Source organism: Puma concolor, unplaced genomic scaffold (genome assembly GCF_028749965.1).
Source record: "Puma concolor isolate L17-30 unplaced genomic scaffold, mPumCon1.1.hap2 unalloc_scaffold_22, whole genome shotgun sequence".
In the NCBI taxonomy this organism is placed as follows: domain Eukaryota; kingdom Metazoa; phylum Chordata; class Mammalia; order Carnivora; family Felidae; genus Puma; species Puma concolor.
This window is the reverse complement of record NW_028240228.1, coordinates 564,597-585,312: the sequence shown is the minus strand read 5'-3', so window position 1 is coordinate 585,312 and position 20,716 is coordinate 564,597. Positions and strand designations below refer to the sequence as shown.

General features: G+C 44.6%; 2 protein-coding genes and 1 long non-coding RNA gene across 10 annotated transcripts in view; 2 read left to right on the top strand and 1 right to left on the bottom strand.

Moving 5' to 3' along the window:
• Positions 1 to 807: 807 nt before the first annotated feature.
• Positions 808 to 3,880, top strand: LOC147571565 (uncharacterized). The gene is made up of 2 exons (XM_086696223.1): positions 808 to 2,477; positions 3,042 to 3,880. The coding sequence occupies exons 1-2, from the start codon at positions 878 to 880 to the stop codon at positions 3,863 to 3,865; spliced, it is 2,424 nt and encodes an 807-aa protein (XP_086552349.1). The 5' UTR covers positions 808 to 877; the 3' UTR covers positions 3,866 to 3,880.
• Positions 3,881 to 7,739: 3,859 nt separating this feature from the next.
• The window catches only part of LOC147571562 (leucine-rich repeat-containing protein 37A2-like), a 35,226-nt gene continuing 22,249 nt past the window's right edge, over positions 7,740 to 20,716 (top strand). Inside the window, exons 1-4 of one of the 8 annotated variants that reach the window (XR_015247280.1) lie at positions 7,740 to 7,786; positions 9,884 to 9,955; positions 13,814 to 13,885; positions 14,645 to 14,725. Coding sequence is in view for 7 of the 8 variants with exons in the window: in XM_086696224.1 (XP_086552350.1) it covers positions 9,864 to 9,955; positions 13,814 to 13,885; positions 14,645 to 14,725 (245 nt within the window). In the remaining variant the exon portion in view is untranslated. Of the gene's footprint in view, positions 7,787 to 9,684; positions 9,956 to 13,813; positions 13,886 to 14,644; positions 14,726 to 20,716 lie in introns of those variants that run through there. The other 7 variants (XM_086696230.1, XM_086696231.1, XM_086696224.1 and 4 more) reach the window with 7 other exon arrangements.
• LOC147571564 (uncharacterized) lies at positions 17,809 to 19,688 on the bottom strand. The gene is made up of 2 exons (XR_015247283.1): positions 19,499 to 19,688; positions 17,809 to 19,213 (listed from the first exon to the last, which is right to left on the bottom strand). It is a non-coding gene; the product is annotated as an uncharacterized LOC147571564 (long non-coding RNA).

The following is a 20,716-nucleotide window of genomic DNA, read 5'->3' as shown; positions in this document are numbered from 1 at the left end:
TTTTGAAGAGAGAACAAGAGAGAGAGAGTACAAGCAGGGGAGGGGCAGAGAGGGAGACATAGGATCTGAAGCAGGCTCCAGGCTCTGAGCTGTCAGCACAGAGCCCAATGCGGGGCCGAAGCCATGAATGGTGAGACCATGACCTGAGCCAAAGTCAGACGCTCAACCAACTGAGCCACCCAGGCGCCCCATTCCTCCAAAGGGACGGGGGGAGTGGTGGCCTTTGCAGGGTGGAGGGAGGCCTGGGCCCCAAGTGATTCTGGGAAAAGGGCCCGCTCTGGTGGTGCAGAGCCCATCTCCAGGGAGCTAATAAAGGTGGCGTAAATAAAGATATCAATAAATAAAGGGTGGGACGTAGGCGGGGGAGGGGCGCGCACTTGCTAACAGTGCACGCGCGCATCAGGGGGCTGCCATAATGGTTTGGCTCCCGCTCAGTTCCCAGCGCCAGTACCCCACTCGCCTGGGTCGCTGCGCCCCGGAGCCTCCGCAAGTCATGTCCCGGCTGCGCCTGTTGGCCCCACTGCTTGTCCTTATGTGGCAACCGTTGTGGCTGCTGGTCCAGGCAGCTCAGCCTCCAGAGTGGGCCCTGGACCCTGCCCAGCTGACCTCCGACCCCCTGGAGGCGGCTGAGCCCTGGTCGTCGCGCTCCTCTGATCCCCCACCCGAATCGCCCCAGGCACTTACACCCCAGCTGGGCTGGGGGGCTTTAATTACCTGGGGTCCTCTGCTCCAGCCCAGATGTTGGCCCCGCCTAAGGATTTGAAGGAGACTTTGGTTCCATTCGTGAACACACATTCCGTTGGAGGACTACCCCCATTCAGATGAGGATCTGAATGACCAGCTAACCCAGCATCAAAGGCTCCCAGAGGTGGTTCCAATGCCAGGTTGGGATTATTTAATGTTTCCCAGGGTTACAGGTAAGCCTTTAGATGTGGAACTTACCACAACTCCAGGGCCTGAGAAAGGTGTTGCACCTTCTATAGCCCAGCAAGAGGCCCCACCTCAGCCTCTTGAACATACTGAGGAAGCAGAACTTTCTCTAACCCAGCAAGAGACCTCGGGTAAGCCTCCAGAGGAGGTTGAGCCTTCAAGTGAGCGGGAGACCCCAGGTCAGCATTCCGAGCCTCCTGGGGTGATTGATCCTTCTCTAAGGCAGCAGGAGACCCCAGCTCAGCCTTCAGTGCCTCGTGAGGAAGCTAAGCCTTCTCTAAGCAAACAGGAACCCCCAGCTCAGCTTCCAGACCCTTTTGGAGAAGCTGAACTTTCTCCAACCCAGGAGGAGGTCTCAGCTCAGCTTGCAGAGCTCCTTAATGAGGCAGAATCTTCAACCCAGCAGGAGACTCCAGCTCAGTCTCCAGGGGAGATAGAATCTTCTGCAACCCTGCAAGAGCAACCAGCTCAGCCTCCAGAGCGGCCTTCCAGGGAGGTGGAACCTTCTCCAACCCAGCAGGAGCACCCAGCTCAACCTCTATGGCATCATAAGATGACAGTTTCACCTCCAGGTCACTACCGTGATCAACATTTAAACCTGCCCAATGTCAGTTTGAAACCTCCAGATGTGCAGCTTACCATGACTGCAGAACCCACTACAGAGGTGGGACCTTCTCCAGTTCAGCACGAGACTAGAGCTCAGCCCTCAGTGCCTCTTAATGTGGAACCTTTTGAAACCCAGCATGAAGCCCCAACTCTGCCTCCACAGTCCCCTGAGGTTGAATCTTTGCCAGTTCAACAGGAGACTCCAACGCAATCTCCAGAATCTACCACACAGGAGAAACTTCCAACACAGCAGGAGACCCCAGTTCAGTATCCAGAATATCCTGGCGAAGTTGAACCTTCTCCAACCCAGCAGGAGGTCCCACATCAGCATCCAGCGCCCCCTGAAAATGTTGAATCTTCTCCAGTCCAGCACGAAGTCTCAACTCCACCCGAAGATTTTCCTGAGGAAATTGAACTTTCTCCAAGCCAGCAGGAGAGCTCAGCTCTGCCTCAAGTGCCTGTTGCAAGTAGAGAACCTTCTCCAATCCAGCAAGAGGTCCCAGCTCAGCAACCAAAGCCCAATGAGGGGGTCGAGTCTTTTCCAGTTCAGTATGAGCATCCAGCTCAGCCTCCAGGGTCCTCTACAGATGTTGTAGCTCAGTCTCCAGTACAGCATGAGGTGACATTCTCACCTCCAGGTCCAGGTGAAGCTCAGCATCCAGTGTTGCCTAATATCACAGTTAAACCTGTGGATCTGAGGATTTTCATAAGTCCCCAGGCAACTAAGGAGGTTGAACATCTTCCAGTGCAGCAGGATGTCCCTGCTCAATCTCCTATTCCCCCTGAGCAAGTTGAATTTTCTCCAGCTCAGTCCAAGCGTCTTTCCCAGTCTCCAGAGTCCCCTGAAGATGAGTCTTCTCCAGGCCAACAAGAGGTCCTAGCTCAGACTCCAGACCCCCGTAAGGCTGTGGAACCTGCTTCAGGCCAACAGGAGGCCCCAGCTCAGTCTGTAGTCCCCCAGCTGGCCCCAGCTGTATCTCCTGAGCCCCCTAAGGAGGTAGAACCTTCTCCCACACCACAGGAGGCCCCAGCTCAGCTTTCAGAGCCTCCTGAGAAGGTAGAACCATCTCCAGTTCAGCAGGAAGTCCCAGCTCAGCCTTCAGAGCCCCCTAATGAGGCAGAATCTTCTCCAACCCCGCAGGAGGCCCTGGTTCAGTCTCCTGTCCCCCAGCAGGCCCCAGCTGTATCTCCTGAGCCCCCTAAGGAGGTAGAACCTTCTCCCACACTGCAGGAGGCCCCAGCTCAGCCTTCAGAGCCCCCTAATGAGGCAGAGTCTCCAACCCAGCAGGTGGCCCCAGCTCAGTTTCCAGTCCTCCAGGAGTCCCCAGCTATATCCCCTGAGTCCCCTAAGGAGGTGGAACCTTCTCCCACACCTCAGGAGGCCCCAGTTCAGCCTTCAGAGCCCGGTAATGAGGCAGAAACTTTTCCAACTCAGCAGGAAGCCCCAGTTGTATCCCCTGAGCCCCCTAAGGAGGTAGAACCTTCCACACAGCAGGAGGCCCCACCTCAGCCTTCAGAGCCTCCTGAGAAGGTGGAACCATCTCCAGTCCAGCAGGAAACCCTATCTCTACCTCTCGAGCCACTTAAGGAGATAGAACCTTCTCTAACACAACAGGAGGTACAAGCTCAGCCTTCAGAGGCCCCTGAGAAGGTAGAACCATCTCCAATTCTTCAGCAGTCTCCAACTCAACCTCCGGAGCCCTCTAAGGAGGCAGAAACTCCTCCAGCCCAGCAGGAGGCCCCCGTTCAGCCTCCAGAGCCACCCGAGGAGGTTGTAGCACAACCTCCAGTCCGTAATGAGGTGACAGTTCCACCTCTAGGACAAGAGCAAGCTCAGCATCCAAACTTGCCCAATGTTACTATTCAGCCTGCTGACCTGGAGCTTACTGCAACTCCAGAACCTACTGTGGAGGCTGAGCATTCTACAATCATGCAGCAGACTATAGCTCCTCCAGAGGACACTGCGGTGACACCTCCACATCCAGAGCAGGTCCAGGCTCAGCATCCAAATTTGACTGAAGCCAGAGTTCAGCCTTTAGACCCAGAACTGACCATAACTCCAGAACCCACTACAGAGGTTGAAACTTCAACCACGCAAGAGATCCCAGGTCACCCTTCAGGGCCACCTAAGGAGGTTGTGGTTCAGCCTCCACTGTTTCGGGAGGTGACAGTTCCAACTCCAGGTCTGCAAGCTCGTCATCCATTGTCACCTAATGTAACAGTTCAGCCTTTGGACCTAGAGCTTACCATAACTCCAGAACCCACTATGGAGGTTAAAGCTTCTACAGCCCTGAAGAAAACTACAGCTCCTCCAAAGGACCTTGAGTAACATTTGCACATCTAGAGCAGGTTCAGGTTCAGCCTTCAACCTTGAATAAGGCCAAAACTCAACAGACCCCAGACCAGCCTCCAGAGCCGCCTAAGGAACTTGTAGCTCAACCTCCAGTATATCAAGAGGCAGCAGTTCCAACACCAGATCAGGATCAAGCTCAGCGTCTGTGGTTGCCGAATGTAACAGTTCAGCCTTTGGACTTGGTGCTTACCGTAACTACAGAACCCACTACGGATGTTAAACATCCCTCAGCCCTGCAGCAGACTACCGCTCCTCCAGAGGACCTTGAGGTGACATTTCCACATTCAGAGCACATTCAGCATCCAACCTTAACTAAAGTCACAGTTAAACCTTTGGACCCAGGGCTTCCCATAACTCCAGAATCCACTACGGAGACTGAACCTTCTCTAACCATGCAAGAGACCCCAACCCAGCCTCCAGAGCCACCTAAGGAGGTTGTTCCGTATCCATCCCAACAGGAAGTGACAGTTCCTACTCCAAGTAAGGATCAAGGTCAGCAACCAACATTGCCCAGTGTCACAGCTCATCATGTGGACTTGGGGCTTACCATAACTCCAGAACCTACTACAGAGGCTGAACATTCTACACCCATGAAGGAGACTACAGCTCCTCCTCCAAAGGACCGTGAGGTGACACTAGCACATCCAGAGCAGGTTCAGAGTCAGCATCCAAACCTGACTGAAGTCACAGTTCCACCTATGGACCTGGAACTTACTGTAACTGCAGGATCCAGTGTGGAGACTGAACCTTCTCCAACCATGCGAGACACCCCAACTCAGCCTCCAGAGCCACCTAAGGAGGTTGTAGTTCAATATCCATTCGAGCAGGAAGTGACAGTTCCAACTCCAAGTAAGGATCAAGGTCAGCATCCAGCATCACCCATCATCCCATTTCGTCATGTGGAGCTTACTATAACTCCAGAACCTATTACAGAGGCTGAACATTTGACAACCCTGAAGAAGACTACAGCTCCTCCCCCAAAGGACCTTGAGGTGACACTTGCACATCCAGAACAGGTTCAGAGTCAACATCGAAACCTGACTGAAGTCACGGTTCCACCTATGGACCTAGAAATTCCTGTAAGTCAGCAACCAGAGTCATTTGAGACAGGTTTTCCTCCAACAACTCAACATTCTGTGGTGCATTTTGTAAACTATACCTCAGAAAAGGCATACACAACTTTAACTTGGCAACCAGAACAGAATGCCGCCACAGACCTCAAAATATGTGAGCGCTGTACCTGCAAAGATGAGACACTGTCGTGTGTTGGTCTCAGCCTACAGCAGAGGCTCCGCAGAGTGCCCGAGCCGGAGCCCGACACCTACAACGGCACCTTCACCATCTTGTAAGAATCGCCTTTACTTGTTCGTTCTCTGCCTCCTGCTTGACATGGCCGTCTCTTCCTCAATGTCGTCCTGGGCCTTCCTCATCTCCCCAACCACGTTGACTGACTTTCTGTTTTTACCTTTTCTTTGTCAACTATCCCTTATCTTCATTTTCCTTTTTACTACTGTTCGCCCTTCTCCAATCTTTTACTTGTAATTGTCCTTATTCTTTTTCCTTATCCAATTTTTAGCCCCATTATTTCATTCCTTAACCTCTACTCTCCCATTTTTGCTCCATCCTCTATAATAGGATACAACAGAGTAGTGAAGAGTAGAGATTCTGGAACTAGATTGCCTGCGTTTGGGCCGAGGTCTGTCATCTATTAGCTTTGTGACTCAGTTTCCTTTTCTGTGAAATGGAAATTATGATAGCTACCATCTCATGGGATTATTGTGAGATCTAGATGAGGTAATACATATGAAGCACTTGGATCAGTGCCTGGCAAAATATGAGTGTTAGCTGTTATTATTTTGATTCCCCAGACCTCATCTTTGACCCCCGGCCTTCCACATACAGTACTCGGTTTGGGCCCAACCCAAGAGTAAGTACGATGGGCGCCACACTAGGATGAAATCGTCTTCAGAACATGAAATGACAGGTGGGAAGAAAGGAAATGGTCATAAAAAGGGAGGTGGCATGTAATTAAGTACTAAAAGAGGTACCATGGGTGTTGGAATTCAGCAGACTCTGTACTCAGTGGAGTATGGAGGTCAGGGAGAGCTGCATGGATAAGCTAACACTTTAGCTGAGACTTAAAGAGTGGCTCTGATGTGTTAAATAGAGAAAAAAATGGGTATAAGTCTAGGCAAAGGCATGGCTGCAGGAATGATCAGGAATTAAGAATTAGGTTAGGGGTGCCTGGGTGGCTCAGTCGGTTGAGCGTCCGACTTCAGCCCAGGTCACGATCTCACAGTTCGTGAGTTCGAGCCCCACGTCAGGCTCTGGGCTGACGGCTCAGAGCCTGGAGCCTGCTTCCGATTCTGTGTCTCCCTCTCTCTCTGCCCCTCCCCCATTCATGCTCTGTCTCTCTCTGTCTCAAAAATAAATAAACATTAAAAAAAAAAAAAGAATTAGGTTAAGCAGTTAAAGATCCAATTACGAGAAACCTTGACTATCAGCTAGAGAGGTTTGAACGTTACATTCTGAGTTACAGAGGGCCATTGAAAGTTTTCAAGCATGAGATACAGACCATTGAAACGAGGATTATTTTCAGTTCCCCATATAGGGCGATCTGGAGAGGAGAGCTTGATCCAGCGAGACCAGATAGAATGTTCTAACAAAACCTAGGGGTAAAGTAACAAGGGGCCGAATCAGAGTTGCTGAAAAGAGTAGAAAGAAAAGCCTTGAGAGCACTGCAAAGGAGGAAGTGACAAGATAGACTAACTGATGACAGTCGCGGGTGGGGTGTGCACGGGAAAGAGAAAACTCAGATATTACTCTGAAACTTCTGTCCCAGAAAAGGAGAATGATGGAAGTTGAGGCATCTTTTACCAGGGAACATAGGAGCAACCAGAAGGCTTCAGGTTGACTGGAAATGTCCACCAGGCACAGGGGCAGATGGGTATCTGTTTTGAATTTATTCCTGACTCCCCTGAAAAAAATGTGTATATAAACTGACCAGGTAAGCTGTTGTTGAGGGAAGAGGACAAAACTACAGGTAAAGGTTCAAAGTCATACGCAGGGTTAGCGGTTGAAACTGAACCTCAGGCATTTAATAGCTTCTTTTAAACATGTGTAATTCATGGATACATGAGTTATCATGGATACTTTTTTTTGTTTTTAATGTCACAGGTATAGAGGATAAAACGTGAAAATCCCACCCCACCCTCCCTACCACTCATAAGATAACTCCTGTCACCTTTTTGATGTGTGTCCTTCCTTCCCATCTCTTTCCTTTGCATTTTTTCCTAATTTCCTAATGAGGGGATACTTTTTAATTCCTTGCCCAGTGATTTGTTGCTTTTCCCTATGCAATATGTCTAAGAAATCTTTCCATGTTAGTTATTCTAATTTCTAATTTCCCTTATCCTTCTAACACCTAGAGAGGTTTCAGTAGAGGGCTTCTTTACATTTGTTTGCTGATAATGGTAAATTTTTTACCATTTTTTTCGTTGGATTATTATTTTCTCATTGATTTGTGGAAGGAACCATTTTAGGCACATAAGTGATTTGGGGGAAAATAATACTTACCTCCAGAGTAATGAACAGGCGTTATCTACCCAAGGAATGGAACAAATAGGACGTTCAGGTTCTAAGGAGCTGCCTTGTTTGTGCCAGTGGCCCCACGCTAGCTCTTTATTAATTGCACCACCTGGGATGCTGATAGCTGTGGAAAGTAGAAAGTTGGCATTTACTGCATTTGAATATTCCCCACAAGGTTGCCAGTGATTCTCTTATTTATTCCGTTCATTCCTTTCCTACCTGTTCAAGGATCTGAACTGTGTTTCTTCACAGAAATTTCCAATACATTGATGAAAATGTATGGAAGGGATACCGTTGGGCTGAGAAACTGTGAGTATATTCTCTCCAAATATGAATACAAAAAAAAAAAAACAAAAAAAAAAAACAAAAACTAACTGCATTCTAAGGTCCTTCTTGGTCCAGAACTTTGAAGTCAGTAGCTCTGAGGAAAGGTGTTTCCCCTTCCATATCCCAACTCAACCTCTACCGATTGCAATTCTGTGTTAATTTTTTTTTAACGTTTATTTATTTTTGAAACAGAGAGAGACAGAGCATGAACGGGGGAGGGTCAGAGAGAGGGAGACACAGAATCTGAAACAGGCTCCAGGCTCTGAGCTGTCGGCACAGAGCCCGACGCAGGGCTCGAACTCACGGACCGCGAGATCATGACCTGAGCTGAAGTCGGCCGCTTAACCGACTGAGCCACCCAGGCGCCCCTCAAGTTTTCTAATTTATTCAACGACCATTTCTGCTGCTCATAGACTGAGTTTTTTACTAATGATAATACTTTTCATTCATATAATCTTGAGTTGGTTCTTTTTATTAGATGTACTGTTTACCTCTATCTGAGGATATATTAATGATGCTATTCTAAATTTTTTATAGTGTTTATTTTTGAGAGAGAGAGAGAGAGAGAGTGAGAGACAGAGTGCAAGTTGGGGAGGGGCAGAGAGAGAGGGAGATACAGAATCTGAAGCAGGCTCCAGGCTCTGAGCTTCAGCACAGAGCCCAGTGCAGGGCTTGAACCCATGGACTGCAACCTGAGCCGAAGTCGGATGCTTAACCGACTGAGCCACGCAGGTGCCCCATTAATGTTGGTATTCTCAAATCCTTTTGTGTTTTCTCTGTTAACTGTGTCATTGACTATAAGCTGTTATATTTGTTTTTTATTTTCTGTCCTGAATGGAATTGGCTTTCTCACTCCACATGGTCATTCCTGAGTGCAATTTATCTTTGTAGTTGAGATTTGACTTGCTTCTGTTTTCTGGTCCTAAGGAAGAGGTGAAATGAACCACGGGGCTTGTTATTGGTGACAGGTCCCCCTGAGAGTTAAAGAAGAGGTGGGAGGTGACTTCTAATGGCTAGTCAGAGTGTAGACCCTTCCTCCAGGGTTCTGGGACCCTGCCCCCTTCTAACACCAATGGCTCCTGCCTGGAAGAAAACACCCTTTGCTGCCAGATCCCAGGAGGAAGGATGTGGGGTTGATGTGCTGTCCTTGGTCCTACTGCAGTATCCCAGCTAATCACCCTGTAGGTGGCTCCAAGGCATTTCTGGTGGGGAGTGTTTGTAGAGCTACTCCCTTGGCTTTGAGCTAAGGTTGTGGATTTTCTAATTGTATCTTTTCTAATCATTCTTAGGGACTTTGGTGGAGTTTGGAGTTTGGTAGAGACCTGGCATGTTTCAATCTGCCAGCTTGAAATAGCACAACCTCTTAGGAAGGCAATTTTGTACCCCTGTTAAATCCTGGAGAAACTTAGGCAAATGTGTACTAGGATATAAACAGAAAAATGTTCAAAGCAGCACTGTTTATAATAACTAAAAATTAGAAAAATCTAGTATCCACCAACAGTAGAAAGAACAAATAGCGTTACACGGGTATTTACTCTATACATATTAAACTGAGCATTTATGTTATGTGCATTTTATGCACATTTTTAGTTCTCACAGATACTTTTTGGTTGGGGAAAAAAATTAGATGGCTTTACTCGTAGCACTGATATGGTTATAAATAGGGCTTCCACAATAAAATTTGGGAAAAGAGAGGAGGAAGTGGCAGTTCTGTCCATGTTTTTGCCACTCAGGGCTGGATTCTAACAGAGATTTTGTGATCCAGAGAGTAGGCATTAAATGTACATTTTGGTGTGAAGAGTGGATAGGGGTGTGTGTGTGTGTGTGTGTGTGTGTGTGTGTGTGTGTGTGTGAGAGAGAGAGAGAGAGAGAGAGAGAGAGAGAGAGAGAGAGACAAAGGAGTATGTGAGAAGAAAATATTTGAATCAAACAGCAGAGGTCGCCATCCCTACATTAAATAAGAATTAGTGTATTTGGTGGCACCATTACCCAGGTTTCTCTCACATCTAGCGGTCCTGTGTAGCAAATAGTTGTAGTTATTTTGCATTTTGACCCAGAAATGACCTTTTCATTTTGCAGAATTCTCAGTGAAAATTATCTGACCGAATTACGTAAAGACACATTTGAAGGCCTGCTATCCCTCCAGTATTTGTAAGTTAATCAGTTCATCATTTATTATGAGTTTTTAGTTATATTATTTATTAAAAAATACAGGGTTCAAATTAGATAATTGCAACAATTTCTTCTAACAGTAGAATTCTGTAACTCTCTCTATTAAATTGTATAACTCTGTAAGTCTGTGGGGACCCAGCCCATCTCTAGCATTAAATACCTCCTATGCGTTTTCAACTTTTTAATTTTATAGACAAGATCTAGGAAAAAGCCCTTCAGTTGTAGAGGAAAAGGGGTAATGAGGTCTGAGCAATTATGGACACCCATATGAACCTTGTTATGTAAGTGTTCATATACCATCTGCCTTTATTTATATTTATTATTTATGGCCCATGGATCAAATCCTGTGTATGGTCTGTCTTGATACAACCTATGAGTTCAGAATGATTTTCATGTTCTTAAAGGGCTGTAAAAGAGAAAAGAAGAGAGAGAAACAGAGAATATGTGACAGAGACCGTATATGGCCTGCAAAGCCTAAAATATTTACTGTGTGGCCTTTACAGAAAAGGTTTGAAAAAGTTGGCTTAGTAAAATGAGAGGAATTGAAGTTAACCTCAAATTGTCACCTACAAGACAAGAAAATATAGAACACTTACATTAATTTGAATGCCATTAACCCAGAATTTTTAAATAATTTAATCTAAATGAAATATTTAAATATGAAATATTTAAGCAGGTGAATTATGTAAGCAGTATTACCAAGTACATATTAAATTATCAAGAGAACAGATTAGGGATTTCAGTGTGGGAAATTTTATTAGTTTATTTTTTTATTATTATTTTTTATGTAATTTATTGTTAAGTTAGCTAACATACAGTGTGCTCTTGGCTTCAGGAGCAGATTCCTGTGATCGGTGTGGAAATGCTTATGCCACCATAAAAATAGATGTTTAAAATGATGGTTAAGGGGTTGGGGCTCCTGGGTGGCTCAGTTGGTTGGGTGTCTGACTTTGACTCAGGTCGTGATCTCACAGTTTGTGGGTTCGAGCCCCGTGTCGGGCTCTGTGCTGACAGCTCAGAGCCCGGAGCCTGTTTCAGATTCTGTCTCCCTCTCTCTCTGCCCCTCCCCCACTCATGCTCTGTCTCTGTCTCTCTCAAAAATAAATAAACATTAAAAAAAAGATGGCTAAAGGGCACGTGGCTGTCTCAGTCATTAGAGTCTGCAACTCTTGATCTCGAGGTTGTAGGTTAGAGCCCCATGTTAGGTATAGAGATTACTTAAAAAAAATGAAATCTTTAAAAATATAATGATGGTTAAGTGGTATAGTTAGAAATGTTTACACTAAACAAACATCAGAAATGCCTCTAACTTCGCTAATTACAGAATAAACATCTCTCCAGCCTCATTGTCAAGGAAGAAATGTTTGCATATATCTCTGTACATTAGACATACAGAGATACTAATGTTCTTTGCTATGGAGGTTCAGTGTTTATTCTTTGCCCATGCCATCCAAAGCTGTGTATTTCATTAATCCTTTTTTTAAAAATTTTTTAATGTTTATTTATTTTTGAGAGAGAGAGAGAGAGAGAGAGACAGAGTATGAGAGAGACAGAGTATGAGCAGGGTAGGCTCAGAGAGAGAGGGAGACACAGAATCCGAAGCGGGCTTCAGTCTCTGAGCTGTTGGCCCAGAACCCGATGCGGGGCTCGAATTCATGAACAGTGAGATCATGACCTGAACCGAACGAAGTCAGATGCTCAATCGACTAAGCCATCCAGGCGCCCCTCATTAATCCTTATTAATGATGTGCTTTAGAAAATAGATTCTTCTTGCAAATGTAGAAGGCTTAAGGGTAGTGAGTAAAAGGAATCTCATATGACACTAAAAATAGTCCTTCAAATTATCAAACCTTCCAAGTCTTAGGGGACAACCACTTTGTATTGGTCTTCTTGGCTACCTCTGCCATCTGGGCTCCAAACGTTACAAACACAGTTTGGAGAAAAACAAAAGAGACAAACTGCGCAATGGATTGGGCCTTTCATTATTTCTACTATGAGGTACTTTGTAAGCCAATTATTTCATGTTAGGTGAAGTGTTCTCATTCATTCATTCAAAAAAAAATGTGAATCAAAACCTAAAAAAGAATGTGACAGGCCCTATGCCCAGTACCATAGGCACGCAGATGGTTAAGACAGGCTTCCCACCCTTGTAGGAACTCATGATTTCACAGGGAAAATAAACAGAAGCTTAAACCATAACGCATAAGCACTAAATGGATGATGAAGCACTGACAGAGTGCAGAAGCGGGAGCCACAAAGTCATAAAACCACATTTCTTTTCAGTCATTTTGCTCCTTCTACTCACTACCCAGCTGTTAATTTATTTTATAAATATTTGAGTTTGTTCTTTGTCCATGCATCAGTTTTAAACACAGTAGACAACGCAGATGAGCAAGACTAGTCCATACTTTCATGGAGTTTATGCCCAGAGGAAATGGAATGCCAGAATAACTATATTAAGAAGAAATTGGGGCACCTGACCGGCTGAGTCAGTAGAGCATGCGACTCTTGATCTCAGGGTCGTGAGTTCAAGCCCCAGGTTGGGCGTGGAGTCTACTTTAAAAAATTCAAAGAAGGAGAAGAAGGAGGAGGAGGAGAGGGGGAGGGGAAGAAATGGATTTGGGCAATGAGAAGTATAAGTTGTTTTTGGAACATAGAAGAGGGGGGAAGACTTCAAGTTGGATCAGGGAAGTTACTAGAGAAATGCTGTTTGAACAGAACCTTGAATGGCTATGACGTGTCATCGGATAGACATCTTGGGAAGAATATGCTTGCAAAATAGAGTGAGTGAAAGGCAAAATGCAGGAGAAATTTCTTTGGTATCTGTAGAGTAGGAAACTAGAGCCAGATTTAGGATTTTGAAGGCCTTGGATAATATGCCAAGCTACCGTGTTATCACAGCAGTGCTCTAGGACAAACTTTAGACTGCACCAGGGTCACTTGGAGGCCTTGTCAGAACACAGGTTCCACCTCCACAGTTCCTGATTCACTCAGTCCGGAGTAGAGCTGAGAATTTGCATCTTGAGTAAGTTCCCAAGTGACTCTGATATTTGAGAACCACTCCTGGAGAATTAATCTGGTGACTGTGTGCAGTATAGATTAGAATGGGAGAGACCAGAGATGACAATGCCAGTCAGAAGATGGTGGTACCCATGTAGGTGGAAAGTGAGGGACTCGGCTGAAATCAATGGAAATAAGAGGGTCAACTATAATCAAGAATGGGTGTTTCCAAATAAAAATCCAGTACCATGTTGTTTTTTTGTTGGCCCCACTTGCAACTGAAGCAGTTGATAAATTCATAGAGCGTTTAGGCAATGTACAACCAAAAATAAATTTCTATTAATATGATAATATAATTCTGAGTTCGTTCAAAGTTAGGTATTGATTAGAGGAGTAACTTCTTTTCAAGTTAAATGAAAAGGTATCTTTTATCTCTTCTGGTATTGACTTGGTGTCGAGAAATACAACTAAACCAGGAAGGTGTGCTAATGTGAGAATATCCCTTTTAATATTAGAAATTATATGTGGAGATCACAACTTTGAGCTCATAATTTAGAAATTGATGAGGCCACAGAAAGTCATTTAATCAATTCTTCTGCTCTCAGGAAAGATTACTTCCAAGATCTATCAAGATCTATAGTTGTATGTTTTATGTATGAAGATCACAAAGGTGAGACTCTTAAGAAAGGTGAGGGCAGGGTTAGGGGCTCTGGAAGGTTCAAATAACAATTCCTAATACTCAGAGTTTAGCCAAAAGCTACTTATTCAATACTATCATCCTACTAATTAGATAGCTTAGAGCTAATTGAGGCAATATTTTCCTTTTCCTTTTCCTAGAGATTTATCCTGCAATAAAATACAATCTATTGAAAGACGTATATTTGAATCCCTACCTTTTTTGCAGTTTATGTAAGTTACAAATATAATTTCATTGTATTTGGAATTTTTATTAAACTTAATTGTAAACCTCTTTGTTATTCATTTTGAATGAATGAAACTTTATTAGTCGAAAGCTACTAAAATTATGTAGCAAATCTTTTTTGTCTGTGGCAAAGTTTGGTGTGAGAGTTATTATAGAGATCAGAGTGAATCGTTCTAGAGCAGCAGTTCTCTGCCAGGGTGCTTTTGCGTCCAGGTGACACTTGGTAGTGTCTAGAGACATTTTTGATTGTCAGACTGTAGATGTGCTGCTGGCATCTAGTGGGTGGAGGCCAGGGCTGCTGTCACACCCTACAGTTCACAGGGCAGCACCCCCCCCCCCATAACAAAGATTATCCAACCATAAATCTCAACAGTGCTAAAGTTGTGAAACATTTTTCTAGAGAAATAAACTTACTTCTCTAGAAAAAAATACTTACTTAACACAAGTATTTATTGAGCATTTACTGATTTGTATCTAATGCACCACATGTATAAACATGAAAGTATAAATCTTTCATGCAAATATTTTTTTTAAAAGGCAAGCATCTTTCATAGTGAGATTTCTTTAGTGTATGGAGATTGTATTGTGGTTATGTTTCGTTATCTATAAATTAGAATCACTGCCAAAGGATAAATATTCTGAAAATATCTTGTTTTTCTTCTTCGTTTGTGTCTTGTTTTTTTTTGTTGTTGTTTTGTTTTGTTTTGGTTTTTTTTTTTTTTTTTTTTTTTTTTTGGTGTGTGTAGAAATCTTGGTTGCAATTTACTCACCAAACTGAACTTTGGAACATTTCAGGCCTGGCATGGAATGCAGTTTTTACACAAGCTGTAAGTGAAACAGAAAATGAATACATGTAAAAAAAAAAACCAAAAAAAACTACATGTAAAAATATCATACAGTGATTGGTTAGGTGTGTGTTAATAAACCCAGTATGAATTCTGGAAAGTAGGTCTTAAAATCCATTTTTTTTTTCAAATGAGGAAACTAAGGTACAAAGAGGCCAAGAGACTTGTCTTAACTCCTAAATGGCACTCTCTGCCCTCCCTCGTACCCAGCTTTGTGTGGGCAGTGAAGGCCCCAAGCAAGTAACACCCAAGTCAGTATTATCATGGGAATTCGTGACAGTGATGCTTCCCCAAGGTGTGCGTGGTCCTTGAAATCCACTTCTGAATTTAACTTTGATTCTGGCTCACGTGCAAGTTTCCTGTGCAAAAGAGAACTGCGAAGAACTAAGTTTAGCACAGAGTTCTCCAGGCAGCAAAAGGTGTGGGTGCTTCCTCAGCCATCAGGAAAGCAGCAAGAACTCCTGAACACCTGCCACAGGGCACTGCTCTCCATGTGCTTTCTTTCCTGACCACTCTTCAGTTAAGAAGTGTGTGACTCCCTTTCAGCCGGGACATTCTGTGATTTCTCTGTCAAAAAGCAAATCATACTGGGCATGTTCAGTGGCCTGAGGGGGATGTTGAGACTCAAGGTTGAAGACCCTCCACTAAAGCAGACGCTGGAAAAGACTGGCTCACTGTCTTGTGGTTCAGAAATCCGATTTCACAGCTTATCTTCCGTTAGATGAAAGTGTTTACGGTGTGTCTGGAGCTGGAGTAAGTTCCTGCGGGTGCCCAAGAGCAGGGGCCTCCTCTCTCATTAATTTGCTGATGCCTAACTTGGGGAAAGAATACTGAGGGTCAGTTTTTTGTTTTGCCAGCATGCCAGAGAACGGGCTCATTGAGTTTCTCCACCAAGAGGTTTTAGTGGTGTCAATATAATGTCTTAAAAGTCACCACCTCTACTAAGCATCTTATAACACCAAGAGTCTCTTCTAAGAATCTGAATTTCATAGTTATGTAGGCAATACAGGACAAAATAGGGTGGAATCCGTTGATAACAATGAATGAATTCATTGAAAAACAATCCGTGCCACGCGCACTCTATGTCGACAATGTACTAAGTACCGGGGGTACAAAGAATATACAGGGACTGTCCCCAAGAATCTTTCATACTGGAAAAAGGAGAAAAAGATGGCCTTTTTCTTGTAATTTACTAAGATATTTGTAAACTGATGGAAACCCCTGTCTTGCCCGACTGAGATCTCTATCAGTTAACCATTTGTTTTCTTTCCTTTCCTTTGTCCTCCAGCAGCCAGAATGACACATATCCCACCTGGGGCGGGGGCATGTGCTAATTTGTATTTTGCCCTCAACTTGCCCCATGCTCCCTCATCAATCTTACATGACAGAGAAAGGTAATTAAAGAACCAGAGCTAGCTGGTATTGAGAATAAATTAATACTCATGCCATGTGTGTTATGCCCAGAATTCGTGATCCCCAAATACCGCCAGGGAGCCGAGTCCGGTGTAAAAGCAAAAGAGCCTTTATTGGAGCTAGCTCGAGCTCAATCCCCTACCTGCACTGTCGAAGCTGTGAGATACCCGGGAGAGAGAGCCAGTTTCAAAAGGACAAAGGTTTTACTGGTGCCTAGTGGCAGTTGGTGAGGTAATGGCTGCGGCCTCAGCTGATTGGCTGGGGAAGGGTCCTGGGGAAGAGTCCTGTTAGGCAGTTGGGGGGGGGTTACTCAAGGGGAGGAGGTGTGGTCAAGGTGAAGGACACAGAACAAGATGGAGTCGGCCGGTGTAGGCCCGCCCTTTCAATGTGGTTTGAATAGAGCTGTACTACTAAAACGAATTCACAGTTAACTTCCAAAACATTATCACAGTACAGTAAGTGTGTATTGGAGGTTGGGCTCCTTGTTTGGGGCCAAACTTTTCTTTTCTTTTTTCTTTTTAACGTTTATTTATTCTGAGAGAAAGAGAGCGTGCGCAGGGGAGATGCCATCCCGTGAATTCAGTCACGTTATTACCTATGTGACTTATTACTGGGGTGTTTATAAGTTGAAACAGTATTTTCTCCAGCATTAAATAAGTTTGTAAACCTTTTGGGCCCCAGCTGAGGTGGATTTATCTTGAACTGACTGGAGCTTAAACTTCAGGTCTCCTCACTTACATAGGCCCCTTCCAAAGTCTTGGGAGGGACCCTCGCAATTCCTGTACGCATAATTTTGCATGTTTTGATGAGGCAGGATTTCCCAAAGTAGATGAGGTTCAGACCCTACAAGGCCTTGATTCACCCCTGGGTTTCAGGTAATTATATCTCAGTAAGTTTTTTGAATGAAGCCTCTTAAGTTATTGATAAACACTGAGTGAACACGTTAGCGGTGTGGTAAAGTCTATTTTGAATCTGAAATCCACCTCAAAGCCATGCCAAGAGTTTATTAATAAGGTACCACTTTTTGAATGGTAGTAATAATCCTGTTTCTTTCAGATGAAATCAGGAATGAAATATATTATGGAAAACCAACAGTGGTTGATAATCCTAAATGTTAAGTATAGTTTTTTTTTTTTTTCCTGACTTTAAAGTGCTTCTCCTTCATTCACCTACACAGGTCCAGACTGGTGGCTTATTTTAAAAAATTCACTTCATTGGTTCTAACAGTACGAGCTCCATGATTTTAGAAGCTGAAGGACTCTACGATGTAGAAAGGCTGTACCTTATCGGGATAGAGCACATTCACATGCTGGCTCGTCTGTGGCGCATCCGTATTGTGCCAAGAACATAAGCTCTAAGGGAGAATAAGGAAAATCTAAGCCTTGCCCCTGTTGAATTATTGTTGAGAATATCATTGAGGTAGGTGTGGCCACCCTCTGAAGGCAAACTCGAGCCCCAGTCACAGACACGCCCTAACGCTCCCCCAGTCAACCGGCATCTGCTTCCTTTTAGACAGCTGTGTGCCCACAAAAGTTGACACACTTCAGGATATTGTCATCGCTTTTTGGTATGTACTGGAAATCCTGGCAGCTTCTTCTCAGATTCAGAAAGGCATAAACGTTAAGGATGAAGATAACAACTCAGGGCTGTCCTTTTGGGGTGATTTAGGGTAACTTTTATTATTTTCCGTGTGTGGTAGTTCAAAAGCTTTGCCATAGTCATACCCAACTATTACTTTTCTTCTCCCAGCTGCATCTGAGTCTTCCCACGTATATACCAAGGCATCTTCTTTCTCTGGGAAGCATGGTAGTTGCTCCTCCGCCCCATATCATTTCTTTAATACCGACCTCTATTAGGTATTTACTGCGCTCCGGCACTATGCTAAGACCTTTCGCTTGTGCTGCAAGTAAGACAATGTGTCTTAAACTCTTAGAATAGAGCCTGGCACGTGGGAAGTGCTCCGGACGTGGCCCCTCACACGGCACTTCATTTTCGTTTTTCCAGCAACTCTTGTGACACAGGTAGTATTATCCTCATTTTGGGGATGAGGAACTTGAAACTCAGAGACATCGGGTGACTTGCCTAGGTTCACACTGTCAATAAGTGACAGAACCACTTCAGAAGCTTCGCGAGTAATACAATTCCGCATTCCCTGGCACTAGGTAGGACCTGAATGACAACTGGCCTTTTGGGCGTCGTCCCTTGGAGTCAGCTTCTCACTGGAATAGGACCTTTCGAGCAGGGAGCTCCTTTTCCCTATGCTTCTGGAGTTCCTGGCCATGCCACCTATGGGCATCCCCAGGCTTCCTGCTCACCGCCTGGTGCAACTATCACATCGTCACTGCTAGGCACCCACTCTGTGCCCAGCCTTATGCTAGGTGCTTTGCACATGCTCTTTCCTTTAATCCTCAAGTTGCCTTATGAGGTAAATGCTGCTAAAAGGACTCGGAGATGTTCGTTACTTAAGTCCCTTCACCAGGAAGTGACAGCCAGAATTCAGACCTAGGTCTGCCTGATTCCAGGGCCCTTGCTTCTTGGGCTGGTCCTCACTGCCAGAAACTCCTCTTCAAGGCTATTCTCAGAACTTTAATTAAAACATAGGCTCACCATTTCAGATTCTTTAGGCTTCGCCCCTCCCCCCGCCCAACCCCTGAGAAAGGATTTACGTGATGCCCTTAGATGTCTTGCATTGAGGAGCTTCCCATGGGGAGTCACGTTCTCATGGCTCATGGACCTATGTAGATGAATAAAGGAAAGGGGTTATTCTATCCCCAGGTACTTCAAACAGACTGGAATAGGGTCTAGATCACTCCACTTATCTCTTCAACTGCTTTCCTCCAACGAGCCAGTTTTCCCTCCATGCCTTGGGATTCCAGCGTAGAGAGTTTGGAGTTTGTCCTATTTGAAATTTATTTTCACTGCCTGCTTTGGACATTTTTTCAGCTAAAGCTGTTAGGATTTCAGTACATTCAGGACAGTGGTGACAAGCTTCAGTCCTCAAGTCTTCTCTGTCTCCTCAGTTAATAGAAAGGAAACGTAGCCCATCTGTCTGGACCTCTGTAGAAGAATTTGGAGAAAAAAAAAATAACACGTAAGAAATGTTCCCTTATTTTGTGAGCTACCTTTAGTCTGTCCCGTTGCTCTGCAACAGAAAGCTTTTGCAAAAATACTTGAGTTTTCCTCTTCAAATAAGATAGTTTTTTAAAAAACAAAAGAATACCTAGAACAGTATTTCTTCAACTTTGATTATGAGACAGTCTTTGAGGATAACTGTTGTTATGTTTGACTCCCATAAAGATAAGCCCACGAATATCCAAAAGCCAATAGACTGAGTCAGCACACCTTTTATCTGTAAGATGAGGGAATTGAACGGAAATGGAGATGATCTCTAGTGCAATGTCCACCGTTCGTTCGTATCGCAGTCTGTGGAAAAACAATTGCTGTCGGTCCAGCAGAGGTAACCTGTCGGGTCAGTTCTCATTCTCCCCTTGGCTCAGGCACAATAGCTCCATGAAGAAAAGGCGGCACTAAAGACAGGAGGAAATAGGATAATTTGGAGTGGCCTGTATTTTGCTTTCACTACAGATAAACACGGGGCATTCATCTCAGCAGGAGGGCTGCCTGGGTAAGAGGAAGCACTGAGCCGATGGGTATAAGGCCATGGGTGAGCTACCAGGAAAGAGGGGGGGACAGTGGGGGTAGAGCACTGAGATAGTTGGGGGGAAGGATAACGAACTACTAAATTGTTTTGGCTGCATAACTCTTCATAGTCTTTCTTAATAGGGAGCCGGGGGTGGGCGCGGGGTGGGGGGGGGGGAGCAGTGGGCAGGGGAAGACACACACGTGGAAGAGCTTACTTGCACAGAGCCCACCAGTAAGCTTGTAGGTATGAATGCCATTGTTATTGTTTCAAAGCCAAAGGACATTCAGAGCCTCAAGGTTGAGGAACTGTGTTTAACCAGACATGTGACACTCACGTTCTTTCTCTTCATAACATTGTCTGACTGGATATTAACTAGTGTTACACAAACCCGACATGTTAATGGGCCTGAAAAAACGTAGAAGAATGGGCTGGAATAGGAAGAATAGGGGAGTTTCCAAGGCAGGAACAAAAACGCATGGCTCCCAGCCGCACCGCTAACTCCCTCTGACCTCCGTTGTGGAAGAGTTTGAATCTTCGCTCCCCTTTTCTCCACCTACTAACATGTTTATCTTCTGGCAACTGGTTCTCTATTTATCACAACGTGGTTCTTTTTTTTTTTTTTTTTTTCAAATTGAGATATAGTCCGCATAATAGAATATGCAACGTTATAAAGTATATAGTGCAATGGTATACTTTGATAGACAGTAATCACTGCTAATTCCAGAACATTGTCATCACCCCCCTCAAAAGAAATACCATACCCATCAGCCTTTACTCCCCATTCTCCCCTCCCCCCAGGCCCCTGGCAACAACTAATTTACCTTCTGCCCCTATGGATTTGCCTATTCTGGACATTTCATCGAAATGTGTGTCTAGTTTCTTTCACATAGCTTGTTGGCTTCAAGATTTATCCGGTT

Coding starts and splice junctions, on each gene's coding strand:
- LOC147571565 (XM_086696223.1), top strand. CDS start 878: ATGCCAGGTTGGGATTATTTAATGTTTCCCAGGGTTACAGGTAAGCCT. Junction 2,478..3,041: donor AGGCCAACAGGAGGCCCCAG/CTCAGTCTGTAG, acceptor AGGAGGCCCCAC/CTCAGCCTTCAGAGCCTCCT.